The sequence below is a fragment of the Rosa chinensis genome, chromosome 3 (assembly GCF_002994745.2).
Source record: "Rosa chinensis cultivar Old Blush chromosome 3, RchiOBHm-V2, whole genome shotgun sequence".
NCBI lineage: Eukaryota > Viridiplantae > Streptophyta > Magnoliopsida > Rosales > Rosaceae > Rosa > Rosa chinensis.
Genome location: NC_037090.1, coordinates 20,663,833 through 20,683,635, shown reverse-complemented (window position 1 = coordinate 20,683,635; position 19,803 = coordinate 20,663,833). Strand labels below are relative to the sequence as shown.

The window sequence follows — 19,803 nt, the reverse complement described above, 5'->3', positions numbered from 1 at the left end:
CCGGCATCCACCCTTGTGTCGTCCCTAGAAGATTGTTTGCTTTCAAGAATCTTCAAGTTCTTCGTCTCAAGATTTTGTCATTGATCTTTCACGGTGTATTTCATACTTTCTTTTGTTTTCCTTTGTTTGATTCGTAGAGTTATGAATTCTAGTTAACATGACGTTAAGGGCAAAGTTTAAATCCCGTTTATATGTTTTGAAATAAAGTTGTGATTTCTATGTTGCTGATGTGAAATTGCTTAATTGATTTTGGATTATAGAAAACTTTTATATGTATGTGTTCTTTGGTGGCCAACTTAGGATATATGCATGTAATTGGAGCTAGATTTAGGTTAACAATTCACCTAATAGTTTTGTGACCCTAAATCATAAGTAGTAAAGGCTTTTGACAAAAGTCGAAATCAATTAAGGAGGATTGCAAATAGCTAGATGAACTTTTTCATACTAGGTTGTGCACTTTGGTTGACATCTTTTCTTTGTTCTTCATGCATTGAATGTGTTCTTGAGTAGCTAGCTTTCTAGACTATGATTTCATGTTCAATAGGATTAATTTATGTGCTTTCACTTAGATTAATTATTCAAGGAAAGTAAAAAATGGGAAATCGTTTGCTTTTTAACGTTTCACATGGTCAACTTCTTTTTCATGACATAGATAATCAACTATAAGAATTGTAATTGGATTTCATGCATATGATTGTGGTTTTGATCTTTATTCCTTGTGTTCCACCCTATTATATATGTTTTTACATTTTCTTTATTAAAATTTTTGATTTTATAATTCTAAAACCCCCTATTTATGTTTACTTGTATATATTTTTAATATTCTTTATTTTTTATTTTTGTAAATAATACTTTGTACTTGTATTAATTCTTTGTTTCTTTATGCAATTACAGGTGTACTCTCAATCCCTGACTTGAACTATCCCTACTTATTCTATACTAACAACTACATTTTGCAGGGTTAAATTGTGTGTTACTTTTAGCATTGGTTGTCACTGATGGGATCATGTGCAACAATTGAAATTTTCTCGTATTTGCCAAGTTTTTCCGACAAATTTTGGGTTGTCACAGTGAAATTCCTCGCTTTTGATATTTTCTCTTATATATAGTGAACGGTTCACGTACATGCATGTGATCATAAGAATGAATATATAAGACTTCAAGCCCTCATTTAATCAGGGATCAAGAAACAAGAGGCTTCGATATATATTGATTATATAACAATCAGTTGAAGAATTTTAAATCCTCATGTAATTGGAACAAGAAACATGTAATTTTGATCATTTAATCGCCATCATTCTGAGGTTTTTTGACCCTCATGTTTCAGTGGAAATCATATGTACTTGAAAAGTAGGCTCAAATTTTGACAATTGGAACATCGATCGGTCTTCAATGTCGTATGATTATTATACCAATTCGTTTAATGGACGATAAGAAGTTCAAATTCAAAACTCAAACGAAACCATAGCATACCTTGAGACTACTGAGAATTGAAGGAATACAAGATTCGAGACTTGTTGACAATATGTCAGTGAATAAGATTATAATATAACCATGGAACAAATTAAAATTGGAAAATCAATTTAGCTTATGTACGTGAAGGCAACTCGTGCACCCATGTTGTTGAAAGAGAAAATAATAGTCATGCAAGATGCGTGCAGGAAAACAAAGGGAAAGAGCAGCAGCTAAATGAAAACGTACCAAGACCATAAATCGTAATGGCACAGTAGGCATATATGCATACTGATTATCCCATCTGTATATAATATCTATACTATATTTAAGAAATAAATAATTGTATACTAAAGAAAAAACCCTAGGGCATCGTTATGTGTGCCACCACCAAACCGAACAAACAAAGCGACCTCCGTCGCTATTCCATTGATCCCAAACCCATCAACATGTCCAACATTGATGTTGTAACCTCGTCTTTTGCTGCATCACTTGCGCTTGCTAGCAGTGATGTGGTAGATGTCTCAAGAGCCTCGATTGGAATCCAACGACGAGCCAAGCAATCTTTTCTGTTGGCTCGTCCTCTAGTGAAGAAACCAGCCACTTTGAATGATTTGAAACGATTTTTCCGGCGAGTATGGGTCCTTGATAAAGATTTCAAGATTCAAGAGCAGGCACCAAACCGTTTTATCCTGGCTTTTGATTTGCGCAAGGACCGTAACAAGGTTTTGAAGGGTGGACCATGGTGATTTAATCAGGCTCTGGTTGTGCTTCAGGAGTATGATGGCATCAAGGCTATTGAAGAGGTTGATCTGAATGTCCTCTTCTTCTGGGTTCGAATTGGTAACATTCCGCCATTGTTTGAAGAGCCTGACATGATCAGAGGTATCGCTTCGGTGGTTGGTAAGTATGTTGAGTTGGATGATAAACTTTTTGCAAATACAGGTAAGGTTAGGGTTCATGTGAAACATGATACTTCGAAGCCTTTTTTCCTCAAGAAAACCCTAAAACTGGCACCTAGAGTTCAGGTTGAAATTTCGTATTTTTTTGAAAACTTGGTGAGCAAGTGTGATTATTGCAATTTGATTTACCATGAGGGAGACTATTGCCCTTTGCTTGGTAGCCATGCCACAATAGGTACAGGACGAAGCATTGGAGAACAGAGGAAGGATTTGGTTGGTCCTTCTCTAGGGTTTGCGGCTAACACATTTGTAGACGGAACCTTTCGTTTTAGAAGCTTCCTTGGTTGGAATAAGGACCTGCAGATAGATGGCAGAATAGGTGTCTACACACCTTGAAAACGAAAGGTTCCGTCTAACACATTTGTAGACGGAACCTTTCGTTTTCAAGGTGTGTAGACACCTATTCTGCCATCTATCTGCAGGTCCTTATTCCAACCAAGGAAGCTTCTAAAGCACGCAAACCTATCATACTGCGTGATAGAGTCCTAAGTTCCACAGAAAGGAGAAGGAGGTGCACCAACCTTTAGTGTTGGCAGTAATTGCAACTCCAAACTTGGAGGTACCATCTTCTGAAATTAACGCTCCAAGTGAAGGCATGGAATTTGATAAGGAGGTGGGGTCTGCAAAAGCTAGCAATAGCCCAAAGGCTTCTAAAGATACAAAACTAGCTGCACCGATTGAAGAAGGGAGCAAGGAGAGTAGGGGTGACAAGCGTCACCTCCCCCCCTCTCCTTCTAAGTCTCCCGAAAAACTAAAGATTCTGCTGCCGGAATTATTCAAACCATTGCTGCCAGATATCCAGGCAAAGAAGCAAAAACTGCCGATGTTTACAAGTAAGTTCTCTGCCAAATCATTGGGTATGGTTGAAGCTCCTGGAAATATTTTAGTGCCTAAAGATGTGATGCCGACAAGCTCTGGCACAATGAAGAAAAGAGGAAGGCCTCTGGGAGCAAAGAATAAAAATCCTCCAAAGTTTTTTTTACTTTTCTTTTCTTTAAATTTTAGTATTTTTTTCTAATAGAAACACACATGTGAGCATGTGATTTCAAACTAGCATTATCTATACTATTATTATAAAAATAGGGTTTGCTAGCCAAAATTAAAAATTTTGACAGAAATGGCCCTAGAAAATTAAAAACTTTAAGAATTAATTAAATCACAAGGATAATTATGACATTTATAAAATAAATTTTTATTAAAAAAAAAACTCATAAACTACTTTTCACTCCCATTATTTTTTTGTCTGCAATAATTGTTTTCTTTTTTTATTTTTATTTTAAAAAAAAACTTGCGGGAGAAATGCTAGTATTAAATAAGGAATAGACTTAATTGGGGAAGAAATAGAATTCCTACAACCTTCTGATCTTAATATCGTCTACTTTTGAATAAAATGACGACTCCTTCTCCAAAAGAGAATTGAAATGGTATTTCATATGGTGTGAAACTCGGAATTTATACGAGCAGATATCGAACAAATAAAGGTTAATTGAGAGTCAGATGGAGATGATGGAGGTTTGCCAGGTTGGTGGATCGTGATGATCGGATAATCAAGATCTGAAGAATTATTCCCACAATTAGATCCTTAACAACTCTGCGTCCACAATTCAAATATCAATGAATGTAATTCAGGAGTGATATGGTCCCAACATGCTCTGCACGTAAAGGAAATTTAAGAAGAGCGGAAACGTGCCAAACCTGTTAGCATGGAATGGAAATAGCCTAAAGAATATCATTCAAGAAATTAATTTCAAATATTTTAAAGACGGAAACAGTCAGTGCCCTGTAATTTAGTAATGGAAATCCACTCAAGTAATTTTTTTCCATATATAAAGTCAAAAAGCCATTAGTCTCTCTGTCTGGAGTAATCCTCATGACTTGTTCAAAAGAATAAGGTTTTCTCGCTCTATCCTCTTCTAATGGATCTTCAACCCTCCAATGAATCTCAGAAGCCCCAAGGTTTCCCCTTTTCCATTTTTACCAGAAGAGACCTTCGTTATCCGCTCTCTTTCTTTGGTGTCCTCGTCTGTTCCATCGCTATTCTCAATCTTTTCACCCCATTTGACTCGCATGTTATATCTCGTTTGGGTTCCGTATATTCCCAAATCCTACCAGACATCCACAAATCATCATCATCCTCTGGCACTTGTGACTACTCCTATGGAAGATGGGTCCGAGACAAGAATCATGCACTTCAGTTGTACAGTGAGAGCTGCCCGTTTCTCGATCCTGGCTTTCGGTGCAGCCAGAGTGGTCGGAAAGACGAAGATTATCGTCAATGGCGATGGCAACCGGCCGGCTGTGATCTTTTGAGGTGAGTTTGTGTTGGAGTATTCAGAAGATTGTTCCTACATGACGGTAGATGCTCTCATGCTCCATGCATGCTTGTCTTGTATTATCTCATACAGATACATTTCAGGTTTAAAGCTCGGGAACCAGGAAACTGTTGGCTAATCGAGAAAAAGCAACACATGCATTTACTTACCATCTTGCTAACCACCATTTTGATAGAGGCCATATGCATGAAACACCCATGACACTTTTTCTTGTAGTTGTGGTCCAAACATTTGTTTTTTGCAGCACCTTTTCATGGAAAAACAAAACAAAAAAAGGCCAAAAGTACTGTTGCCAAAGCTAAAAGTATAGCTTTCACATATTATATATGGAAAAATTAGCAAAATTCTAACTCTCACAGTGATACATCACTACTCTTAATCAGTAACTATTTGGATCAAGGAAACTGAATGGACTTTTGTGATCACAGGTTTAACGCAAGCGACTTCTTGGAGAGAAGTCGAAATGGACGAATAGTGTTTGCTGGCGACTCGATCGGAAGGAACCAGTGGGAATCTTTGCTGTGCATGCTTGCAGAAGCAGTATCCAACAAGTCTAGAATCTATGAAGTAAATGGGAACCCCATTACAAAACACACAGGTTTTCTATCAATGCGATTCCAGGACTACAACCTCACAGTTGAATATTACAGGGCACCCTTCCTTGTGGTCGTAGGGCACCCAACACAAAATGCATCAAGCCAAGTCAGGATCACAGTTAAGGTCGACCAATTCCACTGGTTTTCCAAACATTGGGTTGGAGCAGATGTTCTGATTTTCAGTGCAGGGCACTGGTGGAACGAGGATAAAACAGTAAGGATGTATGACCATTCCTTCCCTATTGTACGATGAAAGTTGGGCGAATGTTCTCATGCTGGCATGTTTTTGTTCCTCGATTTTCCACGTTGAAAATCTGGCAACATGATATGCCAGACCTCCAACAAAGAAACATACCCTATTTCTCATTTTTCTGTTGGCTGAAGTTATAAATGGAAAGAAATGTTCACCACTAGCTACCTATGTTTCAGAGGTCACTACTTTGAGGAAGCCGGTAAAGTGAATTTGACAATGGATGTGATGGAGGCATTCAGGAGGTCGTTGAAAACCTGGAAGGCTTGGGTACTAAAGAATTTAGATCCTCAAAGGACTCATGTTTTCTTCCGTAGCTACTCCCCGGTACATTACAGGCAAGTGACAAAAAAAATGCTTTTTGACTTTAATATATTATAGGTAGGAAGACAGATCTTCATGTACATTCTCCAATACCAAAAGAACAAAAATCTATCACTGTAGTTTGGTGGCTTGCTCTTGCTTACAGTTGCCACCAAGCATGGCCTAAAGGAAGTGATGATTAATGAATCTAACAGGTTTTAACATGCCAAATTGCAGGAATGGCACATGGAATGAAGGCGGCCTGTGTGATACCTTTACGGAGCCAGAAAGTTCTCATCTTGAACCTGACCCAGTGAATAATCTATACATATCTGAGGCAATCAAACAGATGGAATATGAAAACTGGAAGGTCCAGTTCTTAAACATCACTTATCTAACAGAGTTCAGGTATGATGGTCACCCTTCAAAGTATCGTGAACCAGGGACTCCAGCGGATGCTCCACAAGACTGCAGCCACTGGTGCCTACCTGGAGTGCCTGACACATGGAATCAACTTATTTATGGAAATCTACAGGCAAAAGGATTCAGAACCAAGTAAAACAAAAGATGTCATACCAAGAATTTGAAAATTTATTTTGAGTCAACTGTACATAATTAGCATTGGTTCTACTCAGGCTATTTCCTCCACACTTTCATTGGAATTGTCTTCACTGCTTTCCATTTTCATTTTCTGAATCTTCCTCAAGAGATCCAACCTTTCTGATCCATATGTTGACGGTATCTGTAAAAGAAAAAGATTAATGGTCCCTAACAAACAAAAGTTTGAATTGTGGTGAAGAGATGGGACAAAGACTCTTGGGATCCAAAGAAACTTACCAAAGATGGTACATATCTCTGAATAGCAGCTAACATCGCCGCATGTCCAACAGCAGTGACCTGTGGAAAAGAAGTAAATCTGTGTCAAGTTCCAACAGGTCAACAACCAAGAGAACTACCTGGTCTGGTTTTGTGAACTGTAATTATAGATTAAAGTATAAAATTAAATAGCTTTAGCTTATGATTTTTGATAGAGTAGCACAATTAGCATAATGATCTTTAAAAAAAAAATAAAAAAAAAAATAAAAACCCTTAGCCCACCCCACCCTTACATATGTAGGTGAGATTCGAACCCATGACCTTACAATGTTTGAATTATAACTTACCAACAAGGCATAGCTCACCTGCATAATAATCTATTCCTTTTTGGATTTTTTGAATTTTTTTTCAAGCTACAAGAATCTTTTTCATTTACATTTTGCACTGTGATTAAAGCTGCTCTAACTAACACTAGACCTATTCCACCATAACAAAGATACAGCTCTAGAGAAGTCATTCACTAGCAATGTCCCACAATAAGGTAACATATATTTCATAAAACTCCCCTATAACAGGCTAATACAATGATCAAATCGATGAGGAAGAAATCTCACAGGAAGAAGCATTAAGACACCGATAGGAACAACTGATGCCACGTCAGTCATAGTTCTTCGAAGAACTTTTTTCTCTTTTTCAGTAAGTTCATCTCCAATCAAGACCCTTCTAAGCAAACCCGTAGCAGCACCAACATCAATAGCCAACAATTGGGTTCCTTGCCACACATCCTGCTCATAATGAACTACAAATTATGATGGAGGCTCCCACAGATCATTTTAATCCAAATTTTAAATTCTTTGGTTTGATAACATTCAAGTTTAGTTTTTAATACAATGTTTTATTCTTTATGGGGGGAATGAATGAAAAAGAAAAATGGCCCCCGATTTTGGATGATTTTCCCATCAAAATATTTAAAAAACTAAATCAGTATTAAAAGTACTCAATAAGCAAAGCTAAATCAGTATTATAAAGGATAATGATATAGGAAAAGAAAAAAAAAAGATGAAGTTTTTTCCATATTTTATAGCCCCAAGCTTAGGCTGACAAAAGTGTATTAATTGACAACGACCACCATTTTCCTACTGAAGCCAAGAAAATAGTCCTACCGTGCTGGTTTCTTTTAATTTGTCCAATGACCTTTCGATGATATTCTCTTTCTTCTGAACCTTGACTAGTTGAGCAGCTCCAGGATCATTGCGGTACCTAGAACTATCATCAGCAGGCTTAACATCCTGTTAACAATAAAGCACAATGGCATAAGAACAGAAAACCACTTAGTGCTTCAATGACAGTTCCCAAAAGTTGGGAATCTATATGAGCCAAATTTCTTGGTACCAAGTTGTGCATACAGTTCTGGATATACCTCCTCATTTTCTGATTGGTCAGCGCTCCTTTGCACCCTTTTTTCTAGTTCTATAAGCTCATTCCTTAGAATTTCAAAACGCTGGATTTTATTTGATTCCAGTTCTTCAATATCATTTTCCTGCATGCAAAAAGCAACTTTCATCAACTTAATTTCAGAAGTTACAGATTTCCAATTTTCAACTGTAATACATAATACACTTCCTGAATTGTGTGAGACAACAGTGACAGGCAAAAATCTCAATACTCAGACGAAGCACAGCTAAAAGCCAATTACATTTTCTCATGGTCTCTTCTGTGTGCTATGTTGCATAGCTGCGAAAAGCAAATGAAAGGAGCTTTTCTATCCACATCGGCAGGAGTAAATGACAATAACATAAGCTAATAGCTAATGGCTAATTGTCAAATGCCTATTAAAACAGGTTAATAATATTTGTTGAAAATTTAAGTTGGAACAAGCAGAATGCAATCTTTTTGAGATACAAGAATTCCAGTTAAAAGCTAATGCATTTGGCAAATAGATGTGCAATAGTGAGTGAAGAAAATCTAGTAAATACTGCAAAGCTCATAGTGAAAATGGGGCATACAGATAGATGTGCAATAGTGAGTAAAGAAAATCTAGTAAATACTGCAAAGCTCATAGTGAAAATGGGGCATACAGATTCATCCACAGTCAACTCAGCATTAGGCTTTCTGGTTGGAAGTCGCATGAAGGAGCTCCACAATCCGCTATAGCTACTGGCAGCTCTATAACCAATATTTTACAATAAGATTTGTTTATCAATAAACCCAAGAAAATGATTTTTAAAAAAAAGGGAAAAAAAATAGAATAGTCGGTCATAATGGAATAATCAAAAGTAAAAAGGACCTTCACCTATTTGGCCCATCTGTGGCTTTATTAGCACTCTTCCTTTTTTTCCCTGTAAAGAACTGTTTCTGGTTGCCACCAGGAGGAGGGGCATTGTTGTCATCATCTTCCTGGAAGATGAGCACACAAAGTATAAGGAGGACAAGTAGAATTGACAGAGTCCATCAATGAATAATCACATCGCATAATAAACATCTCAATATGAGACTAAGATACAAAGCCACCAATCAGAGAGTTTACAATTGCAGTGCACCATGTTGTTCTGAATAAAGCACCATATAAAGATAAATAGGTAAGTTAGGGAAGGCAGCTAAACAACGTACTATAAAATTCAGGTTGCACCTGAAAAAATAAATAAAAAATAAAACAAAACAAATCAACACAAAAAAAGGTTTTTTCATCATTAATTTTTCTATTACACGTGCCATAATTATGAGACTCTTTATAGGTCATCCTACATCTTTTTTGACAACATCAAGAAGAGAAGAGTCCAAGACAACTAGTTGAAAGTTATATGCTTATGACAAAACAAGAAGTAAATCGAAAAAATGAGCTTATACTCTGGAATCAAATTATATATAAGCAAAGCTGAATAACTGAAAACTGCAATTTCACCAACTATCAACTATAATCAGTGAAAGGATATCAGTTGTTTGCTAGTCAAAATATTGCCGGCACACAGTATTCAGCACAATCCAATAAGAATATGAAAAGATACCTGCCGAAGGGAAGCTGCTTTAGCTCTGAAGGATGCCTCCAGAAATTCAGCCTCTTTTTTAAGTTTCCTTATTTTCTCGAGGTCAGAACAAGCAGCTTTTATATGCTCTTTTCCTGAGTTTGAATTTGAGACATGCAAATCCTGAAGCAGCTGTTCTAGTCTTACTACAGCACCGTCAACACTCTCCAAGGCCTGACATCAAAAGTCAAACCACTATATATCATCAGGAGCTTTAACTATGTTCCAAATAAAAAGAATAGACTTGGTTACTGGAACCAGAAAGGAACTCTCTTTTTTAGTTTCTGATCGGTAGGACCACAAGTGGATCCAGAAACCCAATCATGTAGCTTATCAGTAAAGTGGGACACTGCAATGGAAAGCAGCAAAACTAAAATGTACAAAAATTTTACCATCATGTAAATAACACCAGACAAAGTCTGTAAATCAACAATATATCAATGCAGATAAAAGGCGCCTTTCACTGCTTTTAAATATCGAAACCTAGCTGTCCTTAGTGGGATAGCAAGGTGACTAGTCTAGCTTCAATCCCCAGAACTAAGGAAGAAAGCATTAACAATAGCTAAACCAACACAAACAGGATTGCAGAGCCCCTTGTGAGTTGTGACCTTTTAGACATAGTTAACTAAAAAAATTATATGGAGAAATTGTGGCCTAAAAATTCAGTAAACAGAACTTAAGATAGTGCATCTTTGAAAGTAACATAGCATAAAAGGGAAGCAGCCAACCTTGTCAAAGGAGTCCAATTCTTTCTCAATTGGTTGATAAGGTCTAGATCCAACCCTTTCAAAGGTTTTATTGGTATAGCTTTCCATCATTTCATTCCTGCATCACATTTTAAAAAGTGCAATCTCCAACTATTAAGCAGCAATAGTGAAAGTTGTGATCAATACAATAAAATTTAGAACTAATACTGCACTTACTAGGGCAGGGAGGTGGGATCCTATGGTCCTAGTAATTTTTCTAAATCATAATAGTTTTACTATAATACTATAAACTATTTAAAAGTGGAATGAGAAGAGATACTGCTAAATATACTGCACAACATATATAGCCCATTTACTTACCTCAATATACCCTGTTCTTCCATACAATCCATCAAATTTTTGTGCCTAAACATCAAAGATAAAAAAATAAAAAATAAAAAATAAAAAAATAAAAAAATAAAAATTGTTCAAAAACTTTAAATGCTGTTTGTAGTTCAATCAGTATGTACGATGAGTTCACATACCCTCTCGACAGGAATCTAGCTGCCTTAACATTAGAAGGGCTCTCCAGCCATTTACTATATTTGATAAAACTCTGCATCCAATGAAAGCATACATCTAAAACTTGGGGAATTGCTTCAGCATTGGGAGGTCCTTCCCATTTACTTTTATGCCCATGTGACTGTTTAGGCGTACCAGAGTTACCAGGATAGAATTGAAGCCAATCCAGCTCTTCACAGACTACCTGTGGAATAAAAGTATCTTTTAATATCATGATTACACCATCAAACCTATCCACAAGATGGTATTGACAAGACATGCTGACCTCTACATACAATTGATAAGAACTTATTGATGATAGCTGAGGATAGTATAAGACGCTGCCCCCAATGAGGAACCTGCACAAAATCTGAAATTACTAAATCCATATCATGAAAAGCAATATCAGAACTTTAAGTATCATCTATCAAAAAAATACCTGACATAGCCTTCAAGGGGATCATGTAAAACATCAAATCCATTTGCCGATAGATAGGATTGGGTACTTCTACCCAATGCAATAAAGAATCCAAATATAGCCAAATCCCTCTCCAATACCTACACTAATTCAGAACAGCATCAACATATTAGAGCACCGCAACAGCTTATATCCAATTATAAATAAAAGTACCCATTGGTCTTTTCTAAGAATTGACCAATGGGAGGCAGATTGGTGTATTTCAGATAGTTTGAGGTGCAAAGTGGATAAAATAAATCCATGGGGAGGAATTGCCAATTTGGTTACTCCACCAGTGATATTTTGTCTATTTTAAGGATAATACTGGACTAGCGGACTACTCTTCTCACTTTTATTATGAAGATCTAATAACAAACTATATAAGAAGCGATATAATTACAGCTACTCAAAAATTCTAGTATCCTTTCCCATGACAACTAATATAATGATCTACTGATGATGGACCAGACATTGATAATTCTCACATATATTAGCTTGGAAAGTACTTTAGTTTTTAGCTTCCGTAACAACAAGCCACCTTTAGAAGGCTGACAAGCCTATGAGTAGTTCCTGTGTTACTCATTCGGAAGCCTTAAGCACTAACCTCGATACTTTCAGATGTTGTTAGTCTTGACCATATTCTCTCTCTATCTATAGCTCGCTGCAACTGCCGCTGTACAAGATCCACCCAGAAAACAACTTCTTCTGAACCTCCATCATTTTTCACTCTACATGCTGCAGCTCGAGGACCAAAATGAACAAGGAACTCTCTGCATAGACCAATACCCTTTATGGAGTGATAAGCCTGGCGTATGGGAATAAAATCAACCAGCATGTCCATCAATCTGCCGGTTATATCTGGGATTGTCGAAAAGAATTGAGGGCAGGAAACTTTTGCTTGCCCAAGTTTTGTAATTGCGGCATTGCAAGTTAGTGCAAGCATGAGGAATGTGATGTCACTGGCATTGTTGGATCCCACAAGGATTCCCTTCTCAGATCTGGAAGCAAATTGAAAGCAGCATTGGTTATGCATAACCATCAAATCCATCAAAATTGTAAAGCCGAATTACAGAACAAACAATATATATGACCACATACACTTTAGTTGCAGCAGCAAAGCATGGGTCCCTTTCAAAATAATTAACGAAGGATGTTACAACCAATGGCACTTGCTCAGAACAAAACCACTCATATGCTTCTGGTTGCTTGGCTGATAATTGATCCCGGATTAAAGTCTCAAGGGATGTGGATTGTCGTAATAAACTGCACCAATCCATTGTTTAAACACAGTCAAACCTCTAGGCTGAATAAAAGGCAATACATGGGAGAGTACAATAAGCAACCAAGTGGATACAAAGCACACATAACGGAGTGCATGTTTTCCATAATCAAGTTAACCTATTAATCAAGTTAATATTCATCTAAACTAAAATTTGTTGAACAAAAAAAAGTCAAATCCATTAAAAGATGAGGATGCTAATACTGATATTTGAAAAGATAAGGTTTCTGACACTGACTTTTAAGGTGGCAGTACAAGATTTCAAAGTATGCTATTTCCAAGTGGAAGGGATCTAGGGAACAGGTACTCATCTAATAAACAGGAAGACTGTGGGTTAAAGTCCAAATTAAAATGAGGTCAAAAGATCTGTCAACTAATCCTGTCAATTATGATCACTGTGGATTTCAACTTCTTTGGCCTTCTTCATGGTTCAGATAGGGTCTTACAAGTGAAGCAAAATATGGGAGGGGAACAATGGAGAGAAAGGTTAGGGGCGGTGGGCCAAAGTGGGTCAAGGCTAGTGAGTAACAATATGAAAGGATAGAATTCCCATCAATTTAACAGAAAAACTGACAGACTGTGCAGGAAGTGGGAATTGAAAAATCTGAAACTAAAGGGGCAGTTGAATGTCCAGTAAAGGAGCCACCCCAAGAAATCCAGTCAAAGTTGAGAGGGGACTGCAAAACTTCAGCCTTTAGATAATACTTCCTTATAATTGGCACCAACAAGAGAAGTTGCAGTTTAAATAGACTAACTAACAAAGTGAAATGAGAAAGTTTAACAGAACTTATAATTAGAAAATACAAGTATGGTAATACCTTTTTTGGACAAAAACATTTATGTCTCTATCTCTACCATCCCCTCGGGATGCTATCTCACTTGCAGCTTGCAATAATGAATACACTGAAGCCTGAAAAATCCATGACTTTCAGATAGCCAGGTATATAAATACACAAATATACTTATCATTAACTAATTAAACCCTAGCACAGAAACTAGTTCAAAAAGTTCACACGTCCATACACATTGAATTTGTCCTTTGTAAAAGATCCAGAAGAAACATAACCAAGTTGAATATGTCATATAATGAGAACATATTTCAAAATGGAGTAAGGATCAACTAACAACATGCCCATCAAGATATGGAATAAAAGTCTACAACTGACTAAACTTCTAATACTCTTACCAAAAAGAATGATTAATACTAATGATAATTTAACAAGAGAAGTACAAAAGTCGTACTAATGGGAACATATCCTGGAACTGAAGATGAAGTAAAGTACACCACAAGATTGGCATAAACCAAGCAAGAAGGAACATTGTGTATACTCATGAATAATCTCTATCACTAAAGTTGAGATTCTTAAGAAGTCTTTTCCAAAAGTAACCATATGGTAGTCTTTTCCATGTTAGACACATATAGCGGCATGATGTGAATCATAAGACAGTTCAGAAATGCTGCAGCCTGTATAGAGGTGTTTCGAAGTTCATGAAAATACCTGATAAGACAGTGTTTTGACCCATGTATTGTCTACATTAAGCCATGCAGTTGAAAACCAAGATGACTTTGAGAAGGAACCTTGTTCCTTTATTGCTAACTCAAAAACCCTGGCTGCTTCATGTAAAAATTGGACAAGTCCATCACTAGAATCTTCGCCATGAAGTGATTGATTAAGTTTGACCTTCATCTCCTCAACATCCCTACTGGTACTTGCTTGCGGACTCCCATTAACGGTAACACCATCGTCAGCAGATGTACGGGGAAAGAGGTTCCCCAACCTTCTTCCTCTTTGAGAGCTCAGATAGCAGTTCTTATATCCCACCATTCGGAGCTTAAGACTGTAAGAATCACTATGCTCTAACAAAGCAAGTCTTATAAGCCATCTCTCCCTTGAATGACCCCAGTAGAATTCTTTATTGCAGGAATAATGTATTCTAGCTGGCTTACGCGAATGCCATGGATTCGAAGAGCTGCAAGTACCAAGAAAAAACAATTAAACAGCACAAATTTACACGACATAACTCTCAAGAGCTACAATTTTTTTTTAGCACGAAAACAGCTGCTATTTAAACCGGGAATTGGTCTATAGTCGATTCAGTAACCTTAGTGCTTAGCTGCTATTTATTCCTAAGATTCTGATTTCCTAGACTATACTTAACATCCACACAATTTTCTCTCATAAATTCTCAAAATGTATCAGTATAACCTAGTATTATCCGGTCACACATTATGCACATTAACTACCGAAAAATAACAAACAGCCACAAAATCAAAGGAACACATTCCCTGCTAGATTTCTACAAAGCCCAAAGGTGCAAAGCCAAACCGAAATTCTAGTATTCACATCACTACACTAGGAAAACGAAATGGAAAGCTGAGCAGGACTAATCAACTAAATGGAATTTAGCTCAAATAATTCAATCCAACAGTCAACAATCTGTTCTTATCTAGTTATCTTCAGCTCCTCGGTAGCCAAACATTGAAACTCTACCATCAAAAACCAAAACTAAGTAAATCCTACATCAAAGAAACCCTAATTGAAGTTACCTACGCACGGTAAAAAAAAAAACGAAAACAGAGTAGAGTACGCGGCGAAGAATTACAGAGGGAAACAAAGAGGCATAGAGAAAGAGAGAAATTGAGGAGACCTTGAGGATAGGAGGCCATTGTGCGTGTACAATTTGGTGGTCATAAAGATGAGAGATGTGAAACCAGAGAGGGAAAAGTTAGCTTGTTTCTTCCGGTGGAGAAAAATTCAAAGTGAAATGGTGGAGTAGAGAGAAAGGTAGAGGAAAAATCCATAGTTTTGTTTACAGAGAAAAGAGAGAGTGACGTGGCAAAAGGGAATTATCCGCAGACGTGGAGAAGCGTATGATCACAGAGAGGATCGTTGGCTCTCAGGATCTCGCGGCATGGATTTTTTTGGGGGACTGTGGGTGATGTTGTTATCGGCCTGGTATTGTGAAATAAGCTGTAGGCCCAACGGGCCAGTAATTTATGCGGGCCGAATAGTGGGCCTCATTCCCCAATTGATATTTGTTAATTTTGGCCTTCATGATTAGCACCCTGCTTTTAATGACCGTGTAATCATCGCTGATTAAAACAACCCAGCTATGAGGAGAATGGAAAAAAAAAAAAAAGGGGATCCTTGACCCAAAATATTAAAATTGGCCAAAATTATTATACTTTATCTCAACAACAAATTTTTATTCTCACTCACCCAATTTAAAATGAAATGACAATTTTGCTCTCAACCTAATTGATATGTCACACACTCTCTCATCTTCTCATCTGTACACCGATCTCACTCCTCTCTCTTTCTCTCTGCCATGGCGGCTCCGGAACCGGAGAACGAAGCCCACCACCGCCGAAACTTCATCAAATGACGGCAAGACCAACGCATTGTCTAACGTCAACTGATCATTGCGCCCAGACCCTGATTGGATTAGAACAAGATCCCAAATCTCCGGCGCCTAAATGATACCTGTCATCATCTCTGCAAATCTGTCCGATGATTCTCTTGTCTCCAGTTTTGAATCCGAGAATCTTCACCAGCGTATATGAGAGTTAGGCGCTTTTCTTGTTGAAGTCACGATGGTGAAGTATATGAGAATAAAAACGCCAATCTGGATCTGAAATATTTTCAAAAGTTGACAGAGAAAGATGATCGGTCATGACTATTGCGACTTTGATGTTGAAAGGCATGCACTAGCAGGAGCCAAATCAATGTTAATATAAGACTTTTTGGAGATCATTGTTATGATTTGATGGGAGTAATGCATTTTATGTTTGAGTCCAACTGAAAAAAAAAAATTAGCTGGACTAGTTTCAGTGCTTTCTGAACCCAATTGAAGTGAACCAATTTGAAGATTTGTAATGCCTTTGATTCGAAATCTCCTAGAAAAACTTTTTGAAAAGTTATGATTTGAAGATCTTGAATGTTAAAACAGCTACTAGCTCCTCGCTTGAACGATGACCTATAACTTAAGTATGTCATGGTGATGGGAATGACATGACAATGGAGTCATATTACCATTAAGCTTTGCTCTAGGTCGGAGCTCGCAAAGGCGACGTTCTGGCTACTTTTTTTTTTTTGGGTTTTTGTCCATTTACACTATTTTAGAGATTTTTTTTCCCACTTACCCCATTAAGTTTTTTTAATTCTCTCTTACCCAAAACACTCTAAGGAGATCTTCCCTAATACTCCATTAAGAATTTTTTTTTTGTTTTTTAATTTTTTTTTAATACCATTTTACTCTCACCCCATTGTTACTTAGAGAGAGAGAGAATGGAAGAGAGAGAAACCATGGGAGACTTCGCCGGAGCCCCGTCACCGGCCGCCTGAATCCGGTCAACTTTCGCTGATTTTAGTCAACGGCCTTCGGATTCAGGTCACCGACTACCGCCCACGGAATTTGCTGAAAATCTTACCGGAAAGTTTTTTTTGCCCCAATAGACGTCTATTGCCCCCCAATAGGACTTTCAGTTGCCAGAATGAGAACTAATTTCCCTAAATTTAGACAAATAAAACTTTGATTATAGAAAAAAAAACAAGGAGATTACATCAATTCAAAACGTCTATCGCCCCCTAATAGCCGTCTATTGCCCTCCAATAGAGGGGTAATAGACGTCTATTAGGGGGCAATAGACATTCAAAACTTCCTTTTACTTTCCTTCTGTCCCGTTACTTGATTTAGGCACCCCAATCAATAGTAGGACCAAAACCACCGGATCGAATCACCTCCGGAGCTCGCCGCCTACCTCTCTCACCTCTCCAAACCTCCAGTCCTCGTCAGAGTAGCCACCGACTTCGCTCGCCACATCCACCTTGACGCGCCAAATCGTACTACTCCGGCACTGAAGCTCAATGTCGATTTCTTCCGACTTGAAGCTCGACGTCGCAGGCCGGCAAGTTTTCCTGGTATGACAAGTCACCTGACCTCGATACGAAGCTCGAGGAAGCTCGAGAGAGAGAGAGAGAGAGAGAGAGAGAGAGAGAGAGAGAGAGAGAGAGAGAGAGAGAGAGAGAGAGAGAGAGAGAGAGAGAGACGCCGGAGTCGTGTGGAGCGAGGGAGAGAGATGCCGGAGTCGTCTGGGGAGAGAGAGAGAGATGCCGGAGTCGTGTGGAGCAAGGGAGAGAGACGCCGGAGTCGTCTGGGTAGAGAGAGAGAGAGAGAGAGAGAGAGAGAGAGAGAGAGAGAGAGAGAGAGAGAGAGAGAGAGAGAGAGAGAGAGAGAGAGAGAAGAAAGGAAAGAGAGTGGCAATACTGTAATTTATTAATTAGGCTTAGGGAAAAATGGTCATTTAACTTTAAATTGTGTAGGTGGGAATAAAAATCTATTGTTGGGGTAAGTGGGCTAATCTTTTCTTATTTTGGTGCTTTGGGTCAATGACCTTTTTTTTTTTTTTGGTAGAATAGGGGGCAGAAAGGCCTATAAGGAAAAAAACATGTTTTATTTTATCCTAATAAGTTCGGCTTAATTAGGTCTCCCCTATGATGAAGAAAGGGGGGTAGAAGAAGAGAGTTTGTAAGTCCCCGAGAAGCAGAAGAGAGAAAGAATTAAAACTTCAAAAATGGAAACTTTTGATAAAAATTACCTCGAAATAGGTCGCCGGAAAATGGTTAGAAAAGTCGCTGGAAAATTAGTCAACGGTGACCTATTGCCGAAGCTGATGAAGTTGATGACGTGGCAGTGGGCCTCCTTCTAGGCTTCTTTCTCTTCCTTCCCCCCCTTTTTTTTTCTTTTCTTCTTCTGCTGGTTCAAGTGTGCAGATGCTCAGGTGGCCGGTTCACGTGTTTTTAGGGGTTCTTGGGAAAAAAATTTCAGTTCCAGGATCCTGGGGTTGAATCACCGATTGTGGTGAAAGATGACAGTAAGAGGTGGACTGGAAAGATGCGAACCGGGCAGGAAAGCTTTTGCTTCTTCTTAGGGCCGGTTTGGTATAAATCCGACCGGTTCTTGGGGTGGTGCCGCCGATTCTGGACTTGTAGAGTCCTCCAAACTTAGAGTTTGTTGAGAAGAAATGATTGACCACAAACATCATTGTTTTGATATAATCTAACCCCTCTTGGAATTAAATTTCTTAGAAGTGACTACGATTGGAAATTCCTAATTTCTTGGAAGCAACTACGCTTAGAAATTCTTATTGTTTTCATGGTAGCCTTTTCGCTCCGAAACTAACCCTAATCTTTTGTTGTTTTTCAGGATGAGTAACCTAAACAAGTTAAGCTTCGCTCCACTAGAGACAACAGGCGTAGGATACCACAAGTGGGTCCATGATGTGTGCCAGAATCTTATGGGATCCTAGATATGATCCGAGAGCCAAGTCAGAACGTGCTTACTCCTCAACAAACTGCCTTTTTTGAAGCGAACAAAGCTACAAGAGAGGCCAATGAAGCTAAAGCCATAATTCTCATGACAAGGCACATGAATAACGCGCTCCAGAATGAGTACCTCAATGAGGAAGACCCAAGAAAACTATGGTTAGAACTCGAGCAGCGTTTTGGCAACGTTTGTGACTCTCTGCTTCCTGATTTAGAAGTGAGATGGCATAGCCTCTACTTATGGGATTTCAAGTCTATACTTGACTACAATTCAGAAGCACTTCGTATCAAGTCTTTGATGGAATTCTGTGGGCAGAAAATCACTGATACGATGTTGATCGAGAAGACTCTCTCTACCTTCCCCGTTTCTGCATTGATGATAGCCAAGAACTATCAGATTGATGTCAATGTCGGACGCATCACAAGATTTCATGAGCTTATTGAAGCCATGAACGTAGCTGAAAAGCACAATAACATACTTGTGAAGAACTATAACTCTAGACCCGTGGGAGCAAAGCCAATTCAGGAGTCTAATTATAGTCGCGCCCCTAAGGGAAGGTCCCAGGAGCAAAACCCTAAGGAAAGGCATTATTCTGGACGTTCTGGTCCATATTCTCGCCCCAAAGAGGAAGGAAACTATCAGGATAGGCTTGCACGAAACCGTAGAGGTCAATGTGTGAAGAGAGAGAAAGGCAGAGCCTCCAGTTATGGTGGTGGCGCCACCAAGGATCATAGCCATCCCCGGCCAATGCACTCTAG

General features: G+C 38.3%; 2 protein-coding genes across 4 annotated transcripts; one reads left to right on the top strand and one right to left on the bottom strand.

Annotated features, from left to right (window-relative positions):
* The first annotated feature begins 4,267 nt into the window (after positions 1–4,267).
* Positions 4,268–6,491, top strand: LOC112192251 (protein trichome birefringence-like 8). The gene is made up of 4 exons (XM_024331904.2): positions 4,268–4,725; positions 5,176–5,565; positions 5,773–5,931; positions 6,134–6,491. The coding sequence occupies exons 1-4, from the start codon at positions 4,331–4,333 to the stop codon at positions 6,453–6,455; spliced, it is 1,266 nt and encodes a 421-aa protein (XP_024187672.1). The 5' UTR covers positions 4,268–4,330; the 3' UTR covers positions 6,456–6,491.
* Positions 5,937–15,520, bottom strand: LOC112192250. 3 transcript variants are annotated; one of them, XM_040516433.1, is made up of 20 exons: positions 15,368–15,520; positions 14,218–14,689; positions 13,537–13,628; positions 12,538–12,702; positions 12,044–12,437; positions 11,422–11,540; positions 11,269–11,341; positions 10,967–11,187; positions 10,803–10,847; positions 10,464–10,560; positions 9,718–9,909; positions 9,006–9,109; positions 8,791–8,878; positions 8,133–8,252; positions 7,876–8,001; positions 7,327–7,497; positions 6,734–6,793; positions 6,473–6,638; positions 6,318–6,393; positions 5,937–6,228 (listed from the first exon to the last, which is right to left on the bottom strand). In XM_040516433.1, exons 1-18 carry the CDS (start codon positions 15,409–15,411, stop codon positions 6,528–6,530), a joined length of 2,694 nt encoding a protein of 897 aa, XP_040372367.1. In that variant the 5' UTR covers positions 15,412–15,520; the 3' UTR covers positions 5,937–6,228; positions 6,318–6,393; positions 6,473–6,527. The 3 variants fall into 3 exon arrangements, with proteins under 3 accessions (XP_040372367.1, XP_024187671.1, XP_040372368.1); XM_024331903.2 differs by having other exon boundaries at positions 5,937–6,393; XM_040516434.1 differs by lacking the exons at positions 5,937–6,228; positions 6,318–6,393; positions 6,473–6,638; ... (2 more) ...; positions 7,876–8,001; positions 8,133–8,252 and adding an exon at positions 8,611–8,654 and having other exon boundaries at positions 8,727–8,878.
* Positions 15,521–19,803: the final 4,283 nt, after the last annotated feature.

Coding starts and splice junctions, on each gene's coding strand:
- LOC112192250 (XM_024331903.2), bottom strand. CDS start 15,411: ATGACCACCAAATTGTACACGCACAATGGCCTCCTATCCTCAAG. Junction 9,110..9,717: donor AAGCAGCTTCCCTTCGGCAG/GTATCTTTTCAT, acceptor CTCATCTTCCAG/GAAGATGATGACAACAATGC. Junction 7,498..7,875: donor AATTAAAAGAAACCAGCACG/GTAGGACTATTT, acceptor CATTATGAGCAG/GATGTGTGGCAAGGAACCCA.
- LOC112192251 (XM_024331904.2), top strand. CDS start 4,331: ATGGATCTTCAACCCTCCAATGAATCTCAGAAGCCCCAAGGTTTCCCC. Junction 4,726..5,175: donor GCCGGCTGTGATCTTTTGAG/GTGAGTTTGTGT, acceptor TTGTGATCACAG/GTTTAACGCAAGCGACTTCT. Junction 5,566..5,772: donor GAGGATAAAACAGTAAGGAT/GTATGACCATTC, acceptor CCTATGTTTCAG/AGGTCACTACTTTGAGGAAG.